Raw genomic sequence first — 21,140 nt, 5'->3', positions numbered from 1 at the left:
AATAAAAATATATAATAATACTGCAAGTTGAAAAATAATGAATGAGGTAAATAAAACAGATATGTTCTTCCTTTTTTTCTAAAAGGTTATTTTTATGCTGGTTATGATGGTTAAAAAAATGTTCTCATCAATAAAATGATTTAAAACTATTCTTTTTCATGAAAAACGTTACTTTCTATTTGTTTGTATTTTACTTTAACTGCACAACTCTTTGTACTGAAAAGCATTTATGAAACATGAACATATCAAAGTTAGACATAGAATTGACCTCATGTTACATGCACTCATTGTGGAATAGAAGATAACGTCCATACTATCAGCAAGGAAACAAAAGTATCATGCCTTGTGGAGATATAAGTGAACATTATTGGTGACAGCTGTGGAAGTAATATGAACAAAGTTTTATGGTGTAGTTATTTTTGTGTGTGTGAATATTGATTATAACTTTAAATGATAAAGCTATTCAAATTTGCACGTTGTGGTCATATCATATTCTAACATGGCTTTAGAACTCTTATAACTTCTTAATCACAAAAAGATGTTTAACTTCTGTTCACTGATCTACTATGATCAGTACTTATTATATGTGTCGTGTTCTGATAAAACTGGGAATAATACATGTGTGTAAAGTGTTGTCCCAGATTAGCCTGTGCAGTCCTCACAGGCAAATCAGGGAAGACACTTTCCGCCTAAACTTGATTTTCGGTAAGGAGAGACTTCCTTGAAACTAAAAATACCAAAAAGCGGAAAGTGTTGTCTCTGATTAGCCTGAGCGGACTGCACAGGCTAATCTGGGACGACACTTTACGCACATGAATTAAGCCCAGTTTTATCAGAACAAGACACATTATATTTTTTGTGTTTCATACCATTATCACCCTTAGATTAAAAAAGTTTTAGTTATTAAATTTTGTATTGTTGCATATTTTATCTTTATGTTTGAGAAAGAACTCCAGTTTTCTATTATAAAATAAAACAAGCCAGATTTAATTAACCTGCACCAATATTGTCAGGGATCTGAGTCAAAGATCTTTCCTAAACTTAACAGTCATGTTTCTTCCCAAGAAACTGCAGCCTCTATCAGCCCTATATAGCCCTTGTGTTTTAAATGAATTGTGTTTAAATTAATCATGTTTTGCTTAACCTTTTCCCTCTCAGAAGCAAGGTGATAATGGCTATGTGCAAACAGTATAAAACCAGAACAGCCTGTCAGTAACTGGCAGTCTGTTCAGTTTTCAAGCTGTTTGCTGCTCATCAGTATCTTAGGGTTGGAAATGAAGCCTTTCAAACTTGAATATAACTAAAGAAAGGTCTTTAATTAAATTTATCTTCTTAGGGGCTACAAATGCGTAAAAATACGTATCTAAGTGGAAAAGGGTTAAAAGAGTGGATACCTACCAAAGTCCGCCCTGCTGAGGGTGATGATTTCAGGATCGTCATCATAGATACCTGCAGTGAAAAAGCAAATTGACACGAGCTGACACATATTGGAGGTTTACTAGATATGGCTACATGTACATCAACATGCCTTAAACAAGAGATGTGTTTGTCAGAAACACAATGGCCCCCCTGCACCACTTTTATTTATTTTATTTTTTTAATCATTTGGCAGGTACAGATAATTATCTCCCTTTAAAGCTTATGACTTCCCTTGGATTTATTTTTTGACCTTGAAGGATGACATTGACCTTGACCTTTCACCACTCAAAATGTGCAGCTCCATGAGATACACATGCATGCCTAATATCAAGTTGCTATCTTCAATATTGCAAAAGTTATGGCCAATGTTAAAGTTTTCGGAATGAATCACAGACTGACAGTTCAACTGCTATATGCCGCCCTACCGGGGGCATAAAAAGCATGAATGTTTCATTTGATGACATTGAAGGAAAACGGAGCTGGAACTTAATTTATTAATTCAATCAAAATTAGTTTTGCAGTAAAAGCTCATGGGAACCATATGTAATAAAAAATAGTTAAGTGCATTGACCAAACAGCAGGAAAATGTCGTTACACATGCAGGTGCTTGTTGGAAAAGTAAAAACCAATCAAATTCAATAGTTTTACAATGTCTGACTGCCTATTTATTTAAAGACTTAATTTTTTTTGGAGTATACTTTCATTTCTTTAATAAATGGCAACATTAATATATTCCATGGGCAGACAATCAATGAGATATTAATAACATTCCCAAATATATTTTTACTCCAAAATATTTATATCGAAGATTGAAATATTAAATAATGTGTCAGGACCAAGAAACTAACAGGAATTCCTTGAAACTGATATCCAATGATCTTCTACATGTAACTGAGCTGGACGTGTAAGTAGCTTAGTAAATCAGGGATCAGTAAACTTACCAAACTATTCCTGATAGTATCCGTTATCAGTTAACTAAAAAGCAGGGGTCAGTTAACTAAAATAAGACAGAGATCAGTTAACAAAAATCAGGGATCAGTTAACTTAAAAACAGGGACCAGTAAACTTACCAAACTCTTCCTGATAATATTGCCAGCTCTCATATTTTGGTCGCCCAAAGTTCTCTGACAGACCCTCTTCTCCATGGGTGTCGTACTTCTTTCTCAGATCCTCGTCTTTCAGCACCTCGTAGGCTCGTGTGATCTTCAGGAACTTGTTGTGTGCCTCCGGGTCATCCTAGCAGAAAGAAGATAACATCATTCCTTATGGTTAGTTCAAGTTTTATACAGCGAGCAAAGCGCCGTCATTTTTGTTTACTTTTTCAAAAATATCATGATCTCTTACGCTCTGATAAGCTCTGATACGCTCTGATACGAATTGGTTGCCGCTTTGGGGATGAAATATTTCCCGACTAGTTACAATACCTCACGGCTTTGATCCCGCTTTGATCAGGCTTTGTTACGCTTGAAATCATGCTTTGATAAGCTTTATTACGCTTTGAGGCGATTATGATGCTTTAAATCAGGCTCTGATACGACTATCAAGCTCTATTGTGCATTTTCACGCTTTGTTACGTATATGAAAATGTCGACATCGCCGATGTTAATGCCGCTTTTGATCCAGAGCCTATATAAAGATGCAGCAGATCCACAAAATCATTGCATCTTTGACTCCAGAACACGACAACAGAACAAAAAGATCCAGAAGTTCCAGATGTACCAGAACATGATCTATCTGAAGAAGACATAACGTTTGTCTCCCTGTTGTAAAACTATATCCTTAGTAGCCCTTGAGGCCGATGAGAGGGAGGAAGAACAGCAAAGACAAGGTGAGGTTGACCTACCAGCAGGAGGGAGAAGACCATTTATCTGAAGCTGTTGGATCAGGCCGTGGCTCACTGAAGAAAGAAGACAGCAACATGGTCATTACACTAGCCTCCTGAACACACAACTCAGATTAGAAGACCCTGCTGCCTTCAAAAACTACACCAGATTAAACCCTGAGGTGTTCGATGCTATCCTGGAAAGAGTGGCACCAGTCATCCAGACGCAGCAGACTAATTACAGGCACCCCATGTCAGCTGGCCTCAAGCTGGCAATTACTTTGAGACATCTGGCCAATGGGGACAACAACAGGTCACTGGCATATAGATTCAGATGTTGCATCTCCACCATATCACAGCTGATTCCAGAAGTGTGCACGGCCATTGTACAGGCGTATAAAGATTAGGTTTTCAACGCATCTACCATTCATGAAGCATAGAGACACCTTGCCCAGCAGTTTGAACAGAGGTGGAATGTCCCTCATGCAGTTGGTGCCTAGGATGGAAAACACATAGCCATCCAGAAGCCAGCAAACACAGGCAGCCTCTACCACAACTACAAGGGGTTCTTCTCCATACCAATGCTGGCCCTTGTAGATGCAAAATAAAAGTTCATCTGGATTGAGCTAGAAGGTAAAGGACACATGCCTGACTCCCAGATATTCACAGACTCTGAGCTCTTTGAATGCCTAGAAGATGGGTCCATATCCCCCATCATGCCTTCTCCCTGGGGAAACTGAGCCAGATATTCCATACTTCAACCTGGGTGATGATGCTTTTGCCCTGAAGAGCTACATGATGAAGCCATACAGTAGAAGAGGGATGATAGATGAGCAGACAATCTGCAACTACAGGATCTCAAGGGGTAGAAGAGTGGTGGAGAATGTCTTTGGCTGCTGTGAGAAGGTGGGCATTTGCTGGAACATCTCTTGGCGCTCTTCAGCCTGCCTCTGCCCCTCATGTAGCACTTCCATAAGCTTGATCTGTGTGGCCCGTTTGATGTCCCCAGGAAGCTGTGGCAGGCCCTCATCTACATGTCTGGCAAAGGTGGAGAGACCACCTTTCTTATCAGACATAAAGTCCATCAGACTTTGCTACAAGTCAACACTCTCTGTTGATCAATCAGTTACGGCGTTTTATTTAAAGTTCGTTGGACGATTAATTGGCTGTCCCGGATTGTAAACAAAGAAAACGCAACTGAAAAAGGGTTTCAAAATTGATCCTCAACAATTTAAACTCGCTGTGTAGATATTTATCGATAACACAGCCTCAATGTAAACCATGTGGTTTAAATATGAAGAATAAACGGCAGAAAACACAGTTTGAGTTTGTCTGTTGTGAGCGCAGACAGTTAGTATTTATATAGTAAAGCGATGTTATCATTATTTTCTGGATTAATTTAGCAGTGTTGTTTTTTCTTAAGTGACAATTAAAATTTGCAATTTCTGAAATAAATAGCATCTTTTATTTTTATACGGTACATACATAATAGTGATACATTTCATACAGTATTCTGTCCTATGTTACGTAGAATATAAGTACATATAACAACACAGCTGTTTATACTGTTTTTGACCAAAAAATTATAAACACTAGTCATCCAATTTATTAAAAGTCTAGACAGTCCTTATTGTTAAAGATGTTAAAAGTTCTCTGTTTAAAATGTTATATGTTTCACTGTTTGTTAATGTTATTAAAAGTAAAACAAAGATTTTACTTGCTATAAACCTATTTTAGCTGTAAAATTGCATAAAAGAGCCCCTGGCCAAGGTGTATCATGTTAAGTAGATTATTTGTAACGAATTTACAAAGACACAATCTGGGACCAATTGTGTTCAGTTTGGACCCATTGTTTTTAAAATATGCGAGTCCCAGGGACTAATTGATGTAGATTTCAAAATGAATCACTATGTACGCCCCTTTAAAGCCCCATTAAAGCGCCGTTGGTGTGAACCATGTATTATGGAGATAAAAGTGAACATTATTGATGACAGCAGTGGAACAAATATGAACATGGTCTTATATGAACATGGTTTTAAGGTGTGGTCAAACATTTTCAGAGAACAATTCTAATGAGTCTGGGACAACAGGGCTTAAAGCATGTGTGTTAAGTGTCCTAGCTGGGACAACAGGGCTTAAAGCATGTGTGTTTAGTGTCCTAGCATGGACAACAGGGCTTAAAGCATGTGTGTTTAGTGTCATAGCAGAGTCTGGGACAACAGGGCTTAAAGCATGTGTGTTAAGTGAGACAACAGGGCTAAAAGCATGTGTGTTAAGTGTCCTAGCAGGGACAACAGGGCTTAAAGCATGTGTGTTAAGTGTCCTTGCTGGGACAACAGGGCTAAAAGCATGTGTGTTAAGTGTCCAAGCTGGGACAACAGGGCTTAAAGCATGTGTGTTAAGTGTCCTAGCAGGGACAACAGGGCTTGAAGCATGTGTGTTAAGTGTCCAAGCTGGGACAACAAGGCTTGAAGCATGTGTGTTAAGTGTCCTTGCTGGGATAACAGGGCTTAAAGCATGTGTGTTAAGTGTCCTAGCTGGGACAACAGGGCTTAAAGCATGTGTGTTTAGTGTCCTAGCTGGGATAACAGGGCTTAAAGCATGTGTGTTAAGTGTCCTAGCTGGGACAACAGGGCTTATAGCATGTGTGTTAAGTGTCCTAGCTGAGACAACAGGGCTTAAAGCATGTGTGTTAAGTGTCCTAGCTAGGATAACAGGGCTTAAAGCATGTGTGTTAAGTGTCCTAGTCTGGGACAACAGGGCTTAAAGCATGTGTGTTTAGTGTCCTAGCAGGGACAACAGGGCTTAAAGCATGTGTGTTAAGTGTCCTAGCTGGGATAACAGGGCTTAAAGCATGTGTGTTAAGTGTCCTAGCAGGGACAACAGGGCTTATAGCATGTGTGTTAAGTGTCCTAGCAGGGACAACAGGGCTTAAAGCATGTGTGTTTAGTGTCCTAGCTGGGACAACAGGGCTTATAGCATGTGTGTTAAGTGTCCTAGCAGGGACAACAGGGCTTATAGCATGTGTGTTAAGTGTCCTAGCAGGGACAACAGGGCTTAAAGCATGTGTGTTAAGTGTCCTAGCTGGGATAACAGGGCTAAAAGCATGTGTGTTAAGTGTCCTAGCAGGGACAACAGGGCTTAAAGCATGTGTGTTTAGTGTCCTAGCAGGGACAACAGGGCTTATAGCATGTGTGTTAAGTGTCCTAGCAGGGACAACAGGGCTTAAAGCATGTGTGTTAAGTGTCCTAGCTGGGATAACAGGGCTAAAAGCATGTGTGTTAAGTGTCCTAGCTGAGACAACAGGGCTTAAAGCATGTGTGTTAAGTGTCCTAGTCTGGGACAACAGGGCTTAAAGCATGTGTGTTAAGTGGGACAACAGGGCTTAAAGCATGTGTGTTAAGTGGGACAACAGGGCTTAAAGCATGTGTGTTAAGTGTCCTAGCATGGACAACAGGGCTTAAAGCATATGTGTAAAGTGTCCTAGTCTGGGAAACAGGGCTTAAAGCATGTGTGTTAAGTGTCCTAGCAGAGGCTGGGACAACAGGGCTTAAAGCATGAGTGTTAAGTGTCCTAGCTGGGACAACAGGGCTTTAAGCATGTGTGTTAAGTGACCTAGCTGGGACAACAGGGCTTAAAGCATGTGTGTTAAGTGTCCTAGCTGGGACACCAGGGCTTAAAGCATGTGTGTTAAGTGTCCTAGCGTGGACAACAGGGCTTAAAGCATGTGTGTTAAGTGGGACAACAGGGCTTAAAGCATGTGTGTTAAGTATCCTAGTCTGGGACAACAGGGCTTAAAGCATGGGTGTTAAGTGTCCTAGCAGAGGCTGGGACAACAGGGCTTAAAGCATGTGTGTTAAGTGTCCTTGCTGGGACAACAGGGCTTAAAGCATGTGTGTTAAGTGTTCTAGCTGGGACAACAGGGCTTAAAGCATGTGTGTTAAGTGTCCATGCATGGACAACAGGGCTTAAAGCATGTGTGTTAAGTGTCCTAGCAGAGTCTGGGACAACAGGGCTTAAAGCACGAGTGTTAAGTGTCCTAGCTGGGACAAGAGGGCTTAAAGCATGTGTGTTAAGTGTCCAAGCTGGGACAACAGGGCTCAAAGCATGTGTGTTAAGTGTCCTAGCTGGGACAACAGGGCTTAAAGCATGTGTGTTAAGTGTCCTAGCTGGGATAACAGGGCTTAAAGCATGTGTGTTAAGTGTCCTAGCTGGGATAACAGGGCTTAAAGCATGTGTGTTAAGTGTCCTAGCTGGGACAACAGGGCTTAAAGCATGTGTGTTAAGTGTCCTAGCTGGGACAACAGGGCTTAAAGCATGTGTGTTAAGTGTCCTAGCTGGGACAACAGGGCTTAAAGCATGTGTGTTAAGTGTCCTAGCAGGGACAACAGGGCTTAAAGCATGTGTGTTAAGTGTCCTAGCAGAGTCTGGGACAACAGGGCTTAAAGCATGTGTGTTAAGTGTCCTTGCTGGGACAACAGGGCTTAAAGCATGTGTGTTAAGTGTCCTAGCTGGGACAACAGGGCTTAAAGCATGTGTGTTAAGTGTCCTAGCAGAGTCTGGGACAACAGGGCTTAAAGCATGTGTGTTAAGTGTCCTAACTGGGACAACAGGGCTTAAAGCATGAGAGTTAAGTGTCCTAGCTGGGACAACAGGGCTTAAACCATGTGTGTCAAGTGTCCTAGCTGGGACAACAGGGCTTAAAGCATGTGTGTTAAGTGTTGTAGCTGGGACAACAGGGCTTAAAGCATGTGTGTTAAGTGTCCTAGCTGGGATAACAGGGCTTAAAGCATGTGTGTTAAGTGTCCAAGCTGGGACAACAGGGCTTAAAGCATGTGTTTTACCGTAATTACTCTATGTTTTCGGACACTTAAAAATAATTAATTTTTTTCGTGTCCGAAAACTTAGATACAAAAAATATTCACAAAATACAGGTGTCCGAAAACTTAAGAGTCGAAAATTGAAGTGTCCAAAAATAGCGTCAATTGTATCAACGAATACCGGTAATAGCACGCGCTTGTAAAATACCATGCTGTATAGTATAAATTAGTTATATATAGTTTAAATAATTTTAAATGCTTAATTTATTTGACAGAAAGTTTCTACAAGGTTGTACTTTGACCAACGAGTTCAAAGATGAGCAAGTGATGTACCGATAATCGCTAGTATGAACCTGTAATTAACGCGATAAAAAAGCAATATATGAATTCTTTGTTTGTTCATTTCATTTGCTGTCAAACACCTTCCATCACACTTTGAAGTGTTTAGTGTTTGTCACAGTTATTTTACTGAGAAGGTGTAGAACCATTGCGGTTGATAATTGAAATGTTAATTGGCACTACCCCTGGTAATTGTCACAGCGCTTATGCTATCGGGCGAAACAATTGTTGAATACCGGTTTACAAGGTAATTTACACGATAAAGCAAATGAAATGGTCCGTTGGCCTCAGGCATGCACCTGTCATGTTTTATGATGTGAATCTGGTTGTAAAACCCCATGATCCAGCGATTTTCCTTGTCCAATTGGGAAAAGTTACCGTACCGGTCCGATTGGGAAAAATTGAGTCGTGAAAACCTCAAAATTGGGAAAAATCGAGTCGTGAAATCCTGAAATTGGGAAAATCGCGTCGTGAAGTTTGGGTCTTATTGAATACATCATACAGTTCATACTTTATTGAACATACCCATTTAAATAATCATTTGCAGGCATGCCTTAATGACCATTAAGTTATAAAGTTTATATAAATAACAAAATATTATAAAGAACACACCAAATCAATTACTAGTTGTTTTAATCTCTTTTAAAGCAATGTCTCTCTCTTTCATTTTTGTGAAAATTTCAACAATCTTTGATGTTTGATCATCACTCAGTTGCTTGCATCCCTCCCTGCACAGCATCATTATTGCTGTCAATGTGTCCTGTGATAGATGGTTCCGATTGGTTTTTTGGCATAATATTTGCTATTATGACTCATTTCAAACTACGATAAGGTTACAAACCGACGTCAAACAGTACGCTGGCTGCCTGGCAAAAGAACCGGAAACAGTAACAACTCTATTGATTGAATGCGCTGAATAATAAAACCCGAAATTAATCGAGCGCGTGGTTACACACAACTATACGATTTTCTTTGTTCGCTCGCCAAAAGTTGGTTTTTTTACGAAACTTTCTATCGTTTTGAGAAAAAATTCGGACGCTGATTGGGATTTTTCCAGATGCCGATTGGGAATTTGGGAATTTTCGCTCGATTGGGAAAGTACCGTTTTGGGAATTTGGGAATTTTCGTTCGATTGGGAAAGTACCGTTTACCGGTACTTTATAAAGAAGGAGGAAAATCGCTGTGATTGAAGTGTCATTAGATATCGAAAACAGGACCGACATTTGGTAAAATAGAGCTGGTAAATATACTGTCCGAAAACTAAGAGACATTAATTATGGTCGAAAACTCTTGTGTCCGAAAATTAAGAGTCACGAAAAATAATTATTTTTGCTAAAAAAAGGGGTGTCCGAAAACTTAGAGTGTCCGAAAACATAGAGTAATTACGGTAAGTGTCCTAGTCTGGGACAACAGGGCTTAAAGCATGCGTGTTAAGTGTCCTAGCTGGGATAACAGGGCTTAAAGCATGTGTTTTAAGTGTCCAAGCTGGGACAACAGGGCTTAAAGCATGTGTGTTAAGTGTCCTAGCTGAGACAACAGGGCTTAAAGCATGTGTGTTTAGTGTCCTTGCTGGGACAACAGGGCTTAAAGCATGTGTGTTAAGTGTCCTAGCTGGGACAACAGGGCTTAAAGCATGTGTGTTAAGTGTCCTAGCTGGGACAACAGGGCTTAAAGCATGTGTGTTAAGTGTCCTAGCTGGGACAACAGGGCTTAAAGCATGTGTGTTTAGTGTCCTAGCTGGGACAACAGGGCTTAAAGCATGTGTGTTTAGTGTCCTAGCAGGGACAACAGGGCTTAAAGCATGTGTGTTTAGTGTCCTAGCTGGGACAACAAGGCTTGAAGCATGTGTGTTAAGTGTCCTAGCTGGGACAACAGGGCTTAAAGCATGTGTGTTTAGTGTCCTAGCAGGGACAACAGGGCTTAAAGCATGTGTGTTAAGTGTCCTAGCTGGGATAACAGGGCTTAAAGCATGTGTGTTAAGTGTCCTTGCTGGGACAACAGGGCTTAAAGCATGTGTGTTTAGTGTCCTAGCAGGGACAACAGGGCTTAAAGCATGTGTGTTAAGTGTCCTAGCTGGGACAACAGGGCTTAAAGCATGTGTGTTAAGTGTCCTAGCTGAGACAACAGGGCTTGAAGCATGTGTGTTAAGTGTCCTAGCTGGGACAACAGGGCTTAAAGCATGTGTGTTAAGTGTCCTAGCAGGGACAACAGTGCTTAAAGCATGTGTGTTAAGTGTCAAAGCTGGGACAACAGGGCTTAAAGCATGTGTGTTAAGTGTCCTAGTCTGGGACAACAGTGCTTAAAGCATGTGTGTTAAGTGTCAAAGCTGGGACAACAGGGCTTAAAGCATGTGTGTTAAGTGTCAAAGCTGGGACAACAGGGCTTAAAGCATGTGTGTTAAGTGTCCTAGTCTGGGACAACAGGGCTTAAAGCATGTGTGTTAAGTGTCCTAGCTGGGATAACAGGGCTTAAAGCATGTGTGTTAAGTGTCCAAGCTGGGACAACAGGGCTTAAAGCCTGTGTGTTAAGTGTCCTAGCTGAGACAACAGGGCTTAAAGCATGTGTGTTTAGTGTCCTAGCTGGGACAACAGGGCTTAAAGCATGTGTGTTAAGTGTCCTAGCTGGGACAACAGGGCTTAAAGCATGTGTGTCAATTGTCCTAGCTGGGACAACAGGGCTTAAAGCATGTGTGTTAAGTGTCCTTGCTGGGACAACAGGGCTTAAAGCATGTGTGTTAAGTGTCCTAGCAGAGTCTGGGACAACAGGGCTTAAAGCATGTGTGTTAAGTGTCCTAGCTGGGATAACAGGGCTTAAAGCATGTGTGTTAAGTGTCCTTGCTGGGACAACAGGGCTTAAAGCATGTGTGTTAAGTGTCTTAGCTGGGACAACAGGGCTTAAAGCATGTGTGTTAAGTGTCCAAGCTGGGACAACAGGGCTTAAAGCATGTGTGTTAAGTGTCCTAGGTGAGACAACAGGGCTTAAAGCATGTGTGTTAAGTGTCCAAGCTGGGACAACAGGGCTTAAAGCCTGTGTGTTAAGTGTCCTAGCTGAGACAACAGGGCTTAAAGCATGTGTGTTAAGTGTCCTTGCTGGGACAACAGGGCTTAAAGCATGTGTGTTAAGTGTCCTAGCTGGGACAACAGGGCTTTAAGCATGTGTGTTAAGTGACCTAGCTGAGACAACAGGGCTTAAAGCATGTGTGTTTAGTGTCCTAGCTGAGACAACAGGGCTTAAAGCATGTGTGTTTAGTGTCCTAGCTGGGACAACAGGGCTTTAAGCATGTGTGTTAAGTGTCCTAGCTGGGACAACAGGGCTTAAAGCATGTGTGTTAAGTGTCCTTGCTGGGACAACAGGTCTTAAAGCATGTGTGTTAAGTGTCCTAGCTGGGACAACAGGGCTTAAAGCATGTGTGTTAAGTGTCCTAGCAGGGACAACAGGTCTTAAAGCATGTGTGTTAAGTGTCAAAGCTGGGACAACAGGGCTTAAAGCATGTGTGTTAAGTGTCCTTGCTGGGACAACAGGGCTTAAAGCATGTGTGTTAAGTGTCCTAGCTGGGACAACAGGGCTTAAAGCATGTGTGTTAAGTGTCCTAGCTGGGACAACAGGGCTTATAGCATGTGTGTTTAGTGTCCTAGCAGGGACAACAGGGCTTAAAGCATGTGTGTTAAGTGTCCTAGCTGGGATAACAGGGCTTATAGCATGTGTGTTAAGTGTCCTAGCTGGGATAACAGGGCTTAAAGCATGTGTGTTAAGTGTCCTAGCAGGGACAACAGGGCTTAAAGCATGTGTGTTAAGTGTCCTTGCAGATTAGCCTGCACAGGCTAATCAAGGACAACATTTTCAACCAAGACTGGATTTTGCTAAGAAGAGACTTCCTTAAAAAAAATCCAAAAAAGCAGAAAATGTTGTCCCTGACTAGAGCATTCAGGCTAATCTGGGATGATAAGCCTGTGCGTACTAGTCAGGGACAACACAAGTACTGGTTCTACCCAGGACACAGAGCGGTTCTGTATGACCTAGGTGTCTGATGCAGTTGAGCAACAATAAATACATGAAAGTTTTAAATATTAACCTGCTCTTTGTACAACGGCATTTTTTGTATTAACCTGAATTTTACAAAGAAGCAACTTCCTTTAAACAAACAATACTACAAAAGCAGACATTGTTGTCCCTGATAAGCCTGTGTGGACTGCACAGGCTAGTCTGGGACAGCATTTTACACAAGTGCATTAAGCCCAGTCTTTCCAGAAAAAAGGCTCATCTAGTGGGGCTTTTTTCACATTAATTCACATTTTTACTAGATTCATGTCTTTAAAGGCCCAAATTCTAACCGATAATGAGCAGCAAACAGCATTAAACATGAACAGACTGCTAGTTATTTTGCACACTCTTCCACTTTTATGATGGTTGCATATAGTCACTTTCACTTTGATTCTGAGCAAGGAAGAGTTTACTCACAGGATTTTTATCAGGGTGTTTGGTAACTGCAAGCCTCTTGAAGGCCTTTCTGATCTCCTTATCGCTGGCGCCACGTGCCACGCCAAGTAATTCATAGAAATCCTCGCCCGCCAGGACGCTGCATACCAGTGTGACCAGCGCACCCAGGACCCACAGCCGAATGGACTTCATGGATACTGAAAATTATATGTCACTAGTTCAACTTTTTCATAGTTGACCATGGGTGTAATCCTTATCAATTATAGGCAGTGTTTATGAAGCAAGCAAAGTGTGTATCATGAAATCCCCTGCTGCTAAGATGCTGCATACCAGAATGACCAGCGTAAGCAGGTCCCATACCCGACTGGCCATGATGGATACTGAAAATTGCATAGTTGAATAGTCGCACAATTAAGTGGCGCCAACTTTTTTGAGCCAGCTCAAAGCCAGTCAGGGATTCTAATAAAAACAGAATTTTTGATGCAAGCGCTTTGAAATTTCTAATTTTTGACCCCCGCCTTGCATCATTTTGATACAAATGCAACAGAAAAAGCAAATCAATGTTCTATTTAATGTTAAACAAATAAAGTTAAATTGCACAGAAAATGTGTACTAAAAACATTTGCAGAGCATATAACTAAATTTATTCAAACAAACTACATGTAACTTTATGCTAAAGTATTTTGCCTCATCTGGTCATTTACGTTTTAAAGCATGGGATCATTCCAATATCTTTTGAAATTCCTGTTGACAAAAGTTTTCTATTCAAAATTACAGGTACAAAAGTGTATAATGTACCATTTTTAGTAGATTTTAATGAACTTAAATAAATCAGTAGCATAGTTTGAAAACAATTATGATATGTTCATGTTAAGCTCTTATGATGGCGGTTTTAACACTTTATGACTTAGAAAGGTATTTTGACATATTTGTAGTCCCTTAGAAAGTTAAATTTAATTAAAGACTTTTTTTACTAGATTCAAGTTTTTTAGGCTTCATTTTCAACCCTTAGATACTGATGAGCAGCAAACAACATAAAACCTGAACAGACTGCGAGGAACTCGCAGGCTGTTCTGAATTTATGCTGTTTACACATAGCCATTTTCAATATGCTTCTGAGTCAGAAAGGGTTAATGGCATACATACACGGATCTAACAGTTATTAGCATCCACTTTATGCATTAATTGTCATTTTCCATCAATTCCAAGGTGTAATGCTGAAATTCTGAAGTTTCATGATCCTAGGCATTCTTGAGTTTTCATCCGGAAACCATTTTACTGTTTTGAGTCACTGTGAACTTGGCCTTTGACCTAGTGACCTGAAAATTGATAGGGGTCATCTGCCAGTCATGATCAATGTACTTGTGGAGTTTCATGATCCTAGGCCTAAGCATTCTTGAGTTATCATCCGGAAACCATTTTACTATTTCGAGTCACTGTGACCTTGACCTAGTGACCTGAAAATCAATAGGGGTCATCTGCCAGTAATAATAAATGTACCTATGAAGTTTCATGTTCCTAGGCCTAAGGGTTCTTGAGTTATCATCCAGAAACCATCTGGTGGACGGACCGACCGTCCGACATGTGCAAAACTATATACCTCCTCTTCTTGGAAGGGGGGGGGGGGGCATAATAATCAGGGCCCTCACACTACTTTGGAGGAAGGGGTCCGCAGCCCTTAGAAGGGGGAATTTTTGCGGCGTTTCCCTTTTTGGGGATTTTTTTACTTACTATCTCATTATTTCATCTGTACATGTTTGCACTATATTCATTGCATCTTTCATAATTAAGTATGTTTGAAAATATTAAATTGAGATAGAATTGAGATATAATAATCATGAGACACATCTTTCTATTTTTCTATTAATAAAAAAAAAAAAAAAAAAAAAAAAAAAAAAATTTTTTTTTTTTGTTTAGGGGGAATTTTTCCCCCCAAAAGGGGAAAAAAGTATACTTTTCAGGTGGGGGACTGCCACCGAAATTCGGCGACAGATTTGATAGATTGAGGGCCCTGATAATGCATTAATAATGCATTGCAGCGTGTATAACAATACTTTGCCCGTAAACATTTAGATTTGAACATTACATTTTTTTTAACTAAATAACAGAACAAGAGATGTGTTTGTCAGAAACACAATGCCCCCCCTATCTTTCGATCTGGGGGCATAAAAATCACCGTCTTTTGAAAGTATCTTTTGGTAGATGCTAACCCTTATCGCCCGTTTCCAATCATTGAAGCACAAGTCCACCCAGTAGGCGGAGTTTGGCCCATTGAGAAACCTAGTAATGACCAATTAAAACACTGCTGGTTCGATGACGCGTGTATCAACGTTCCATTATTTATCTAAGCGTGTGTTATCAGCTGTTTACAGAAACGACATGTATTAACAGGGGTTTTTTTGGCCCGATTTTATAGCCGAAATTCAGCTATGTTCCCAATCCCAAAAAGTATACTTTTTTCCCAAAATGTGGCAAAAAATCCCTTTTTTTTTTTTAGAAAGAAGTGTCTAATGCGTATTTTATCTCAATTTTAATCAATTACATCTAACAAAGTATTATATGATTTTGTTCTTTTAATTTGAATGATTATAAAGAGTTATGTCAAATTGAGTATTTCCCTAATCAGTGGACTTTTCGTGTGGAAAAAAAGGCTAATGAATTTATATTCCCAATTTTAATGAAAATGCCGATAAAATTCCCAATTCCAAAGCCATGGGCTATCTTCCCAAAAAGCGGAAAAAATCCTGATTTAAACCACCAAAACAGAATTGACTCCCCCGCGTCAGTTTTAATAATATCCAATATATAATTATAACATCCATATCCACAATATTTTCAGAAACACTTCCACAATACATGTATGTCAGAATGTATTTCCAAATCTGAATTCACCCAACCGTGTTTTATTTCATGTTTGCGCCGTTCAAAGACGCGCGAAAGTTATGCTGGCACATGGACTGTCTACAACTTCATATTACACGCTTTGCATCAGAATTGCTAAAATTAACCATAGAACCGGTATATATGACCTTGTGACAAAGTGACAAATTTGAATGCTGCATGTGCTAATTGATTACAACATAGGTGTAATCATTGACCATTTGAGACGGCATAGAATAACGGCGTGTTTGTCGCACATCTTCGGTGAAGATGGCACATGAAGTAATTAAATCCGGATTTGAGCCGTCCAGAATCGATTATGAGATGAATGTTAATCCGATGAGTTAGTTTAAGGGGGTATGCATTTCTGCTTTTTGATGGTAAACAGCTGGCACTGACATCAGCAGTTACTGACGAAACATCTTCACTACTTTACGAAAACCGTAGGTATCATTCTACGAACGTTGCTAATGTCCGCCATCTATAAATTATCTATTAGTAAAGTAAAGCACTGCAATATCATACTTTAAAACAATATATCGACCAAATTATATATTGATTGCGTATTTGGCTACTTATTACTGGCTTTCCTTTTCTGCAGTCAAACAAAACACATATTTTATTTCATTTGCAAAAGACGTATCTCAACATGTTTTTGGACAGTCGTTTTCGGATATGGTATGGTTCGTCGTTTTTTATTTATTTCCAAAAATCTTTATAACATTTTTATAGAATGAGGAATACACATGCGGTGTTACGGATGGTCTGATGGTTATGGCTTTGACAAGATCATTTATGGCCATTTTTGAACTTTGAACTCAAAGTGTGACCTTGACGTTGCAGATATTGACGTAAATCTTTTGCATGACACACCCTCCAATAATGGTGAACAAATGTGCAAACTGATTTTAAAGTATCACAATAAATGACAAAGATTTTTCTCGGACAAGCTCATTTATGGGCAACACATAGTGTGACCCTGACCCTGGAGATACCGATGTACTTCTTTCGCATGACACACCGTCCCATGATGGTGAACAAATGTACCAAGTCATTTTAAAATCTAACGATAAATGACAAACTTTGGTTCAGACAAACTTTTGGTTTAAAACGCACTCAGTGACCCCTTGACCTAGTTTTTGACCCAGCATGACCCATATTCAAACTTGACCTAGACATCAGATAGTGTCATTTATAAGACGCGCAAATAATTTAGAGATACTTTTTATATGGGCTAAATTCTTTGGAACGTCTCATCGGTGAAGGACCTTTTTTGTGGTGGACACCAGAAAGTTTAAATTTTCATCAATATGCGTAAAATTGCAAATTAACATTACCAACTCATAATGTTTTAGTTCAGAAGTCCATTTTTATCTAAAATATCTTCGAATTGAAGTTAGAAATTCTTCAGTTAACTTTCTGCTTAAATTGCAAAACAATCACTGACCTGTAGCCATGTCATGAAACTGATTTAAATATTAACCAATAAGAAGAAGGCATTACGTTGTAATGTGTAAGCGTAATTTTATTTAACATGAGCTTTTAACACCGACTTTTACCTAACTAGATCTAGTATGCTCATCTTTGTTGATTTAATAAGCATATGTTCAAAACAGATATGGTGCAGTTTCTATTCACTCTTCTAAGTTTCAGCAAGTTTTTGTGCATGTTTTTTTCGCACCTCTGTCTGTGTTGTTTTATGTACTTACATTCTACGTTACATAGGATGGTATACTGTACCAATATTATTTCAGTCTTGGACGTAACCCACTCAACCGTCGACAGAGTCGAGTGATTTTTTTCGTCGGTCAAGTGAAAATTCTAAACCGGTAGCCCGATCGGTCGAGTGCAATTTTTCGTGTCCGCACTTAGTAACATGTCCGAAATAGATTCATATACATGTAGACGCTTATTCAAAACTGCATTTGTTATTTCTCTTGAGCAATCATTGATTAGACGCTTATTAAACAGTGTTGTAAGTAAACCTCGCGAGACGCTATAACTAGTATTATTACTGGGTGGAGAACTCGCAGCAATAAATTTGTTTTAATGTCTTTTCTGCGATATTTTGAGGGCGCAACGTACAAACATTAACTGGAAAATGACAATGAAGGTTGCAACATAAATATTGAACAGCCAATGAAATGAAAATTCCAACCATTACGGAAAAATAATTGGTCATGGCTTCGTTTTGTATTGGGGACTTTGATTCTTAGCCAGCATTGCTGACTGGCTGGTAAGTGCATTTCATACGTAATGTACAAAAGCAACATGCAATTAAATATCATGCTCTAACTTACAAGTATAGATTTTAACAGATAAAATTAATCTGTCAAGGAACGAATTCTGACATTAAAAATTAAAATTCCAATGTGTTATCATACAGCATTTTAGATGCTGGTACAATCGGCGACAAAACAGATATGGCTTAGGCAATGGAACTACTGCTACAAATGCCGTTTTAGATTAAGAAGACTCAGAAGTTAGGGCAGAAATGTTACCCTCTTATTCTACTTCTTACGCACAGCAGCACAGGTATTATTGCTAGTTTGACATTGCATTTACCTTTTTCAGAAATTTGAGTGGAAAATTCATATCATGTTATAACTTTGTTTATGTTTTCAGGCAGCCTTTAAGAGCATACCTGACATGTCAGACCTGGCTGTCGGTGACTCAGACAATGATCATGATGGAATGGAGATGTCTGGAGACCTTGTGTTATTTTTTTTGTCAGACATTAACTGTGAATAAAACTGAATCAAGTGTTTACTTTTTTAATCTTTATTGTTCTATTTTTGTTCAATACAAACATAGTTACAAATGTAAAGAATTATAACTTTTATTTTGGGCTAGTTGAAATTGATCGAGGCTAGTGAAATTTCCAAGCTGGTAGCCCGGCAGTGCTAGTGCCTAAAAAAAAAAATGCCAAGACTGTTATTTATGTACAGTATATAAATAAAAGATGTAATTTATTTCAGAACTTTTTAATCGTCACTTTCGAAAAAAAACAATGCTAAATTAATCCAGAAAAGTATAACATCGGTTTACTATGTAACGCTCTGCACCACAACAGACAAACGCAAACTGAATTTTATGCTGTTTATTCTTCCACATTTAAACCAGATGCTTTACATCGAGGTCGTGTTATCGATTTATATCTACACAGCGAGTGAATCGAGAGATATTGAAAAATTGAATAGTGGTTGGATTTAAATTGCTCAGGCATGCAAAATTCAAAGCGTCATTACATAATTTGTATAGAACATTATCGAGAAATGAATTATCAACACAGGTATGTAAATATTATTGCAAGCCGTTGATATTAAGTGTCATATCGGGGCTTGAATGTTGTGCACAAAATCCTTGCGCAACAATATAGACAAAGAAGGAAAACAGTCCACCATATTTTGAATGCCAGCCTGGTTGGACGCTCCAAATATTACCAATATAAAAAGTAGCTTAATATTTGAGAGCGTCAACAAGTTGGACTAGACATCAGACATCTAGATACAACTTCTGACCAAGTTTGGTGAAGATCCGATGAAATTTTCGGACAGATAGACCGACAGACAAAGTGACTCCTATATAGCCCCTATTACCAATGGTAAAAGAGGTATAATAATTATAATGACGTACCAAAGCAAATAGTCCGAATTGATAATCATCCGAATATATATACAATGGAAATAAAGACGTATATTTCAATAACAATATGATACTGCATGATAACTATGATTGCCTGAAAAAAACATTTCACTGACACTTACAATCAAAGAGTTGTTACTAAAGATATCTATTCGACAAAACTACGAATTAATATATTCCACCAGTATCCATGAGCATCATCTAAATGGTCGCGAAAACAAAATAAGAACGGATGTGCTACCACGTGTACTACGCATGCTCAGTGAAGAAACACTATGTCCAAAATGCGGCTCTCGGGAAGAGGACAATTATAACGAGCGGGGCATGGTATAGGGGAGATAACCCTGGGTTATGGTTAGGTTAGGGTTAGGGGTCGGGTAAGATTTTCTCTAGTTTGATTTTAGGTTTATGGTAGAGTAGAGCTTGTTGATCAACTCAGATTTGATCTGCCTGTGATGATATTTTATCTTCATTTTCTTTGAATTTAAACTCCCTAATTTGGGCCGCATCTTACAAAAATTGGGTCTAATGCCATATCTATAGGGCGGGCGTAGCTCCAGACCATCCTGTGCAGCGGCTCATTTAATGTACACAATTAAATCGCACGAATTGCTCAGTTATTTGCGAAAATTAAAGCACATTCTTTGTTCTATGTTGCAAAATAATAGTGTTTCATATGCGTGTACACACACACACACACGCACGCACACGCACAAAAACACACGCAAATGAATTTTCTATTTATATAACATTGTGTTTTGTCAAGAACTTCAAATTAAAAATCTCACTACATAAATTAAATGAGCGAAATGCTGTTGTTAATGGCGCAATAATCCAAACAAACAAGTCATATATACGATATTATTGAAAGTCTTGAGATAATCACAATCAAAATAATGATTTTAATTTTGTTTTTAGTTCTATGCAGTGTATTATTTGTCTTTTTTATGCAAGTCATATCAAGAAAATGGGTCTTATGCCATAAGTGGCATAGCTCGTGACAAGCCTGCTCAATAAGGCAGTTTGGTCAGGGGCTCCCCTGTCTGCTAACAAGCCTGCTCAATAAGGCAGTTTGGTCAGGGGCTCCCCTGTCTGCTAACAAGCCTGCTCAATAGAGCGTCTGGTCAGAGGCTCCCCTGTCTGCTAACAAGCCTGCTCAATAAGGCAGTTTGGTCAGGGGCTCAGCTGTCTGCTAACAAGCCTGCTCAATAGGGCAGTTTGGTCAGGGGCTCCCCTGTCTGCTAACAAGCCTGCTCAATATGGCAGTTTGGTCAGGGGCTCAGCTGTCTGCTAACAAGCCTGCTCAATAGGGCAGTCTAGTCAGGGGCTCAGCTGTCTGCTAACAAGCCTGCTCAATAGGGCAGTTTGGTCAGGGGCTCAGCTGTCTGCTAACAAGCCTGCTCAATAAGGCAGTCTGGTCAGGGGCTCCCCTGTCTGCTAACAAGCCTGCTCAATAAGGCAGTTTGGTCAGGGGCTCCCCTGTCTGCTAACAAGCCTGCTCTATAAGGCAGTTTGTGCAGGGGCTCCCCTGTCTGCTAACAAGACTGCTCAATAGGGCAGTCTGGTCAGGGGCTCAGCTGTCTGCTAACAAGCCTCCTCAATAGGGCAGTCTGGTCAGGGGCTCCCCTGTCTGCTAACAAGCCTGCTCAATAAGGCAGTCTGGTCAGGGGCTCCCCTGTCTGCTAACAAGCCTGCTCAATAGGGCAGTCTGGTCAGGGGCTCCCCTGTCTGCTAACAAGCCTGCTCAATAAGGCAGTCTGGTCAGGGGCTCAGCTGTC

General features: G+C 39.8%; 1 protein-coding gene across 3 annotated transcripts in view; it reads right to left on the bottom strand.

Moving 5' to 3' along the window:
- The window catches only part of LOC127847916 (dnaJ homolog subfamily C member 10-like), a 56,199-nt gene extending 36,600 nt beyond the window's left edge, over positions 1–19,599 (bottom strand). For all 3 annotated transcript variants that reach the window (XR_008034241.1, XR_008034242.1, XM_052380146.1), the window contains exons 1-4: positions 19,485–19,599; positions 12,859–13,034; positions 2,490–2,655; positions 1,399–1,449 (exon numbers count right to left, since the gene is read on the bottom strand). Coding sequence is in view for 1 of the 3 variants with exons in the window: in XM_052380146.1 (XP_052236106.1) it covers positions 1,399–1,449; positions 2,490–2,655; positions 12,859–13,029 (388 nt within the window). In the remaining 2 variants the exon portion in view is untranslated. The remainder of the gene's footprint in view (positions 1–1,398; positions 1,450–2,489; positions 2,656–12,858; positions 13,035–19,484) is intronic.
- Positions 19,600–21,140: the final 1,541 nt, after the last annotated feature.

This window comes from Dreissena polymorpha, chromosome 10 (assembly GCF_020536995.1).
Source record: "Dreissena polymorpha isolate Duluth1 chromosome 10, UMN_Dpol_1.0, whole genome shotgun sequence".
NCBI lineage: Eukaryota > Metazoa > Mollusca > Bivalvia > Myida > Dreissenidae > Dreissena > Dreissena polymorpha.
This window is presented reverse-complemented; position numbering and strand designations above follow the sequence as displayed.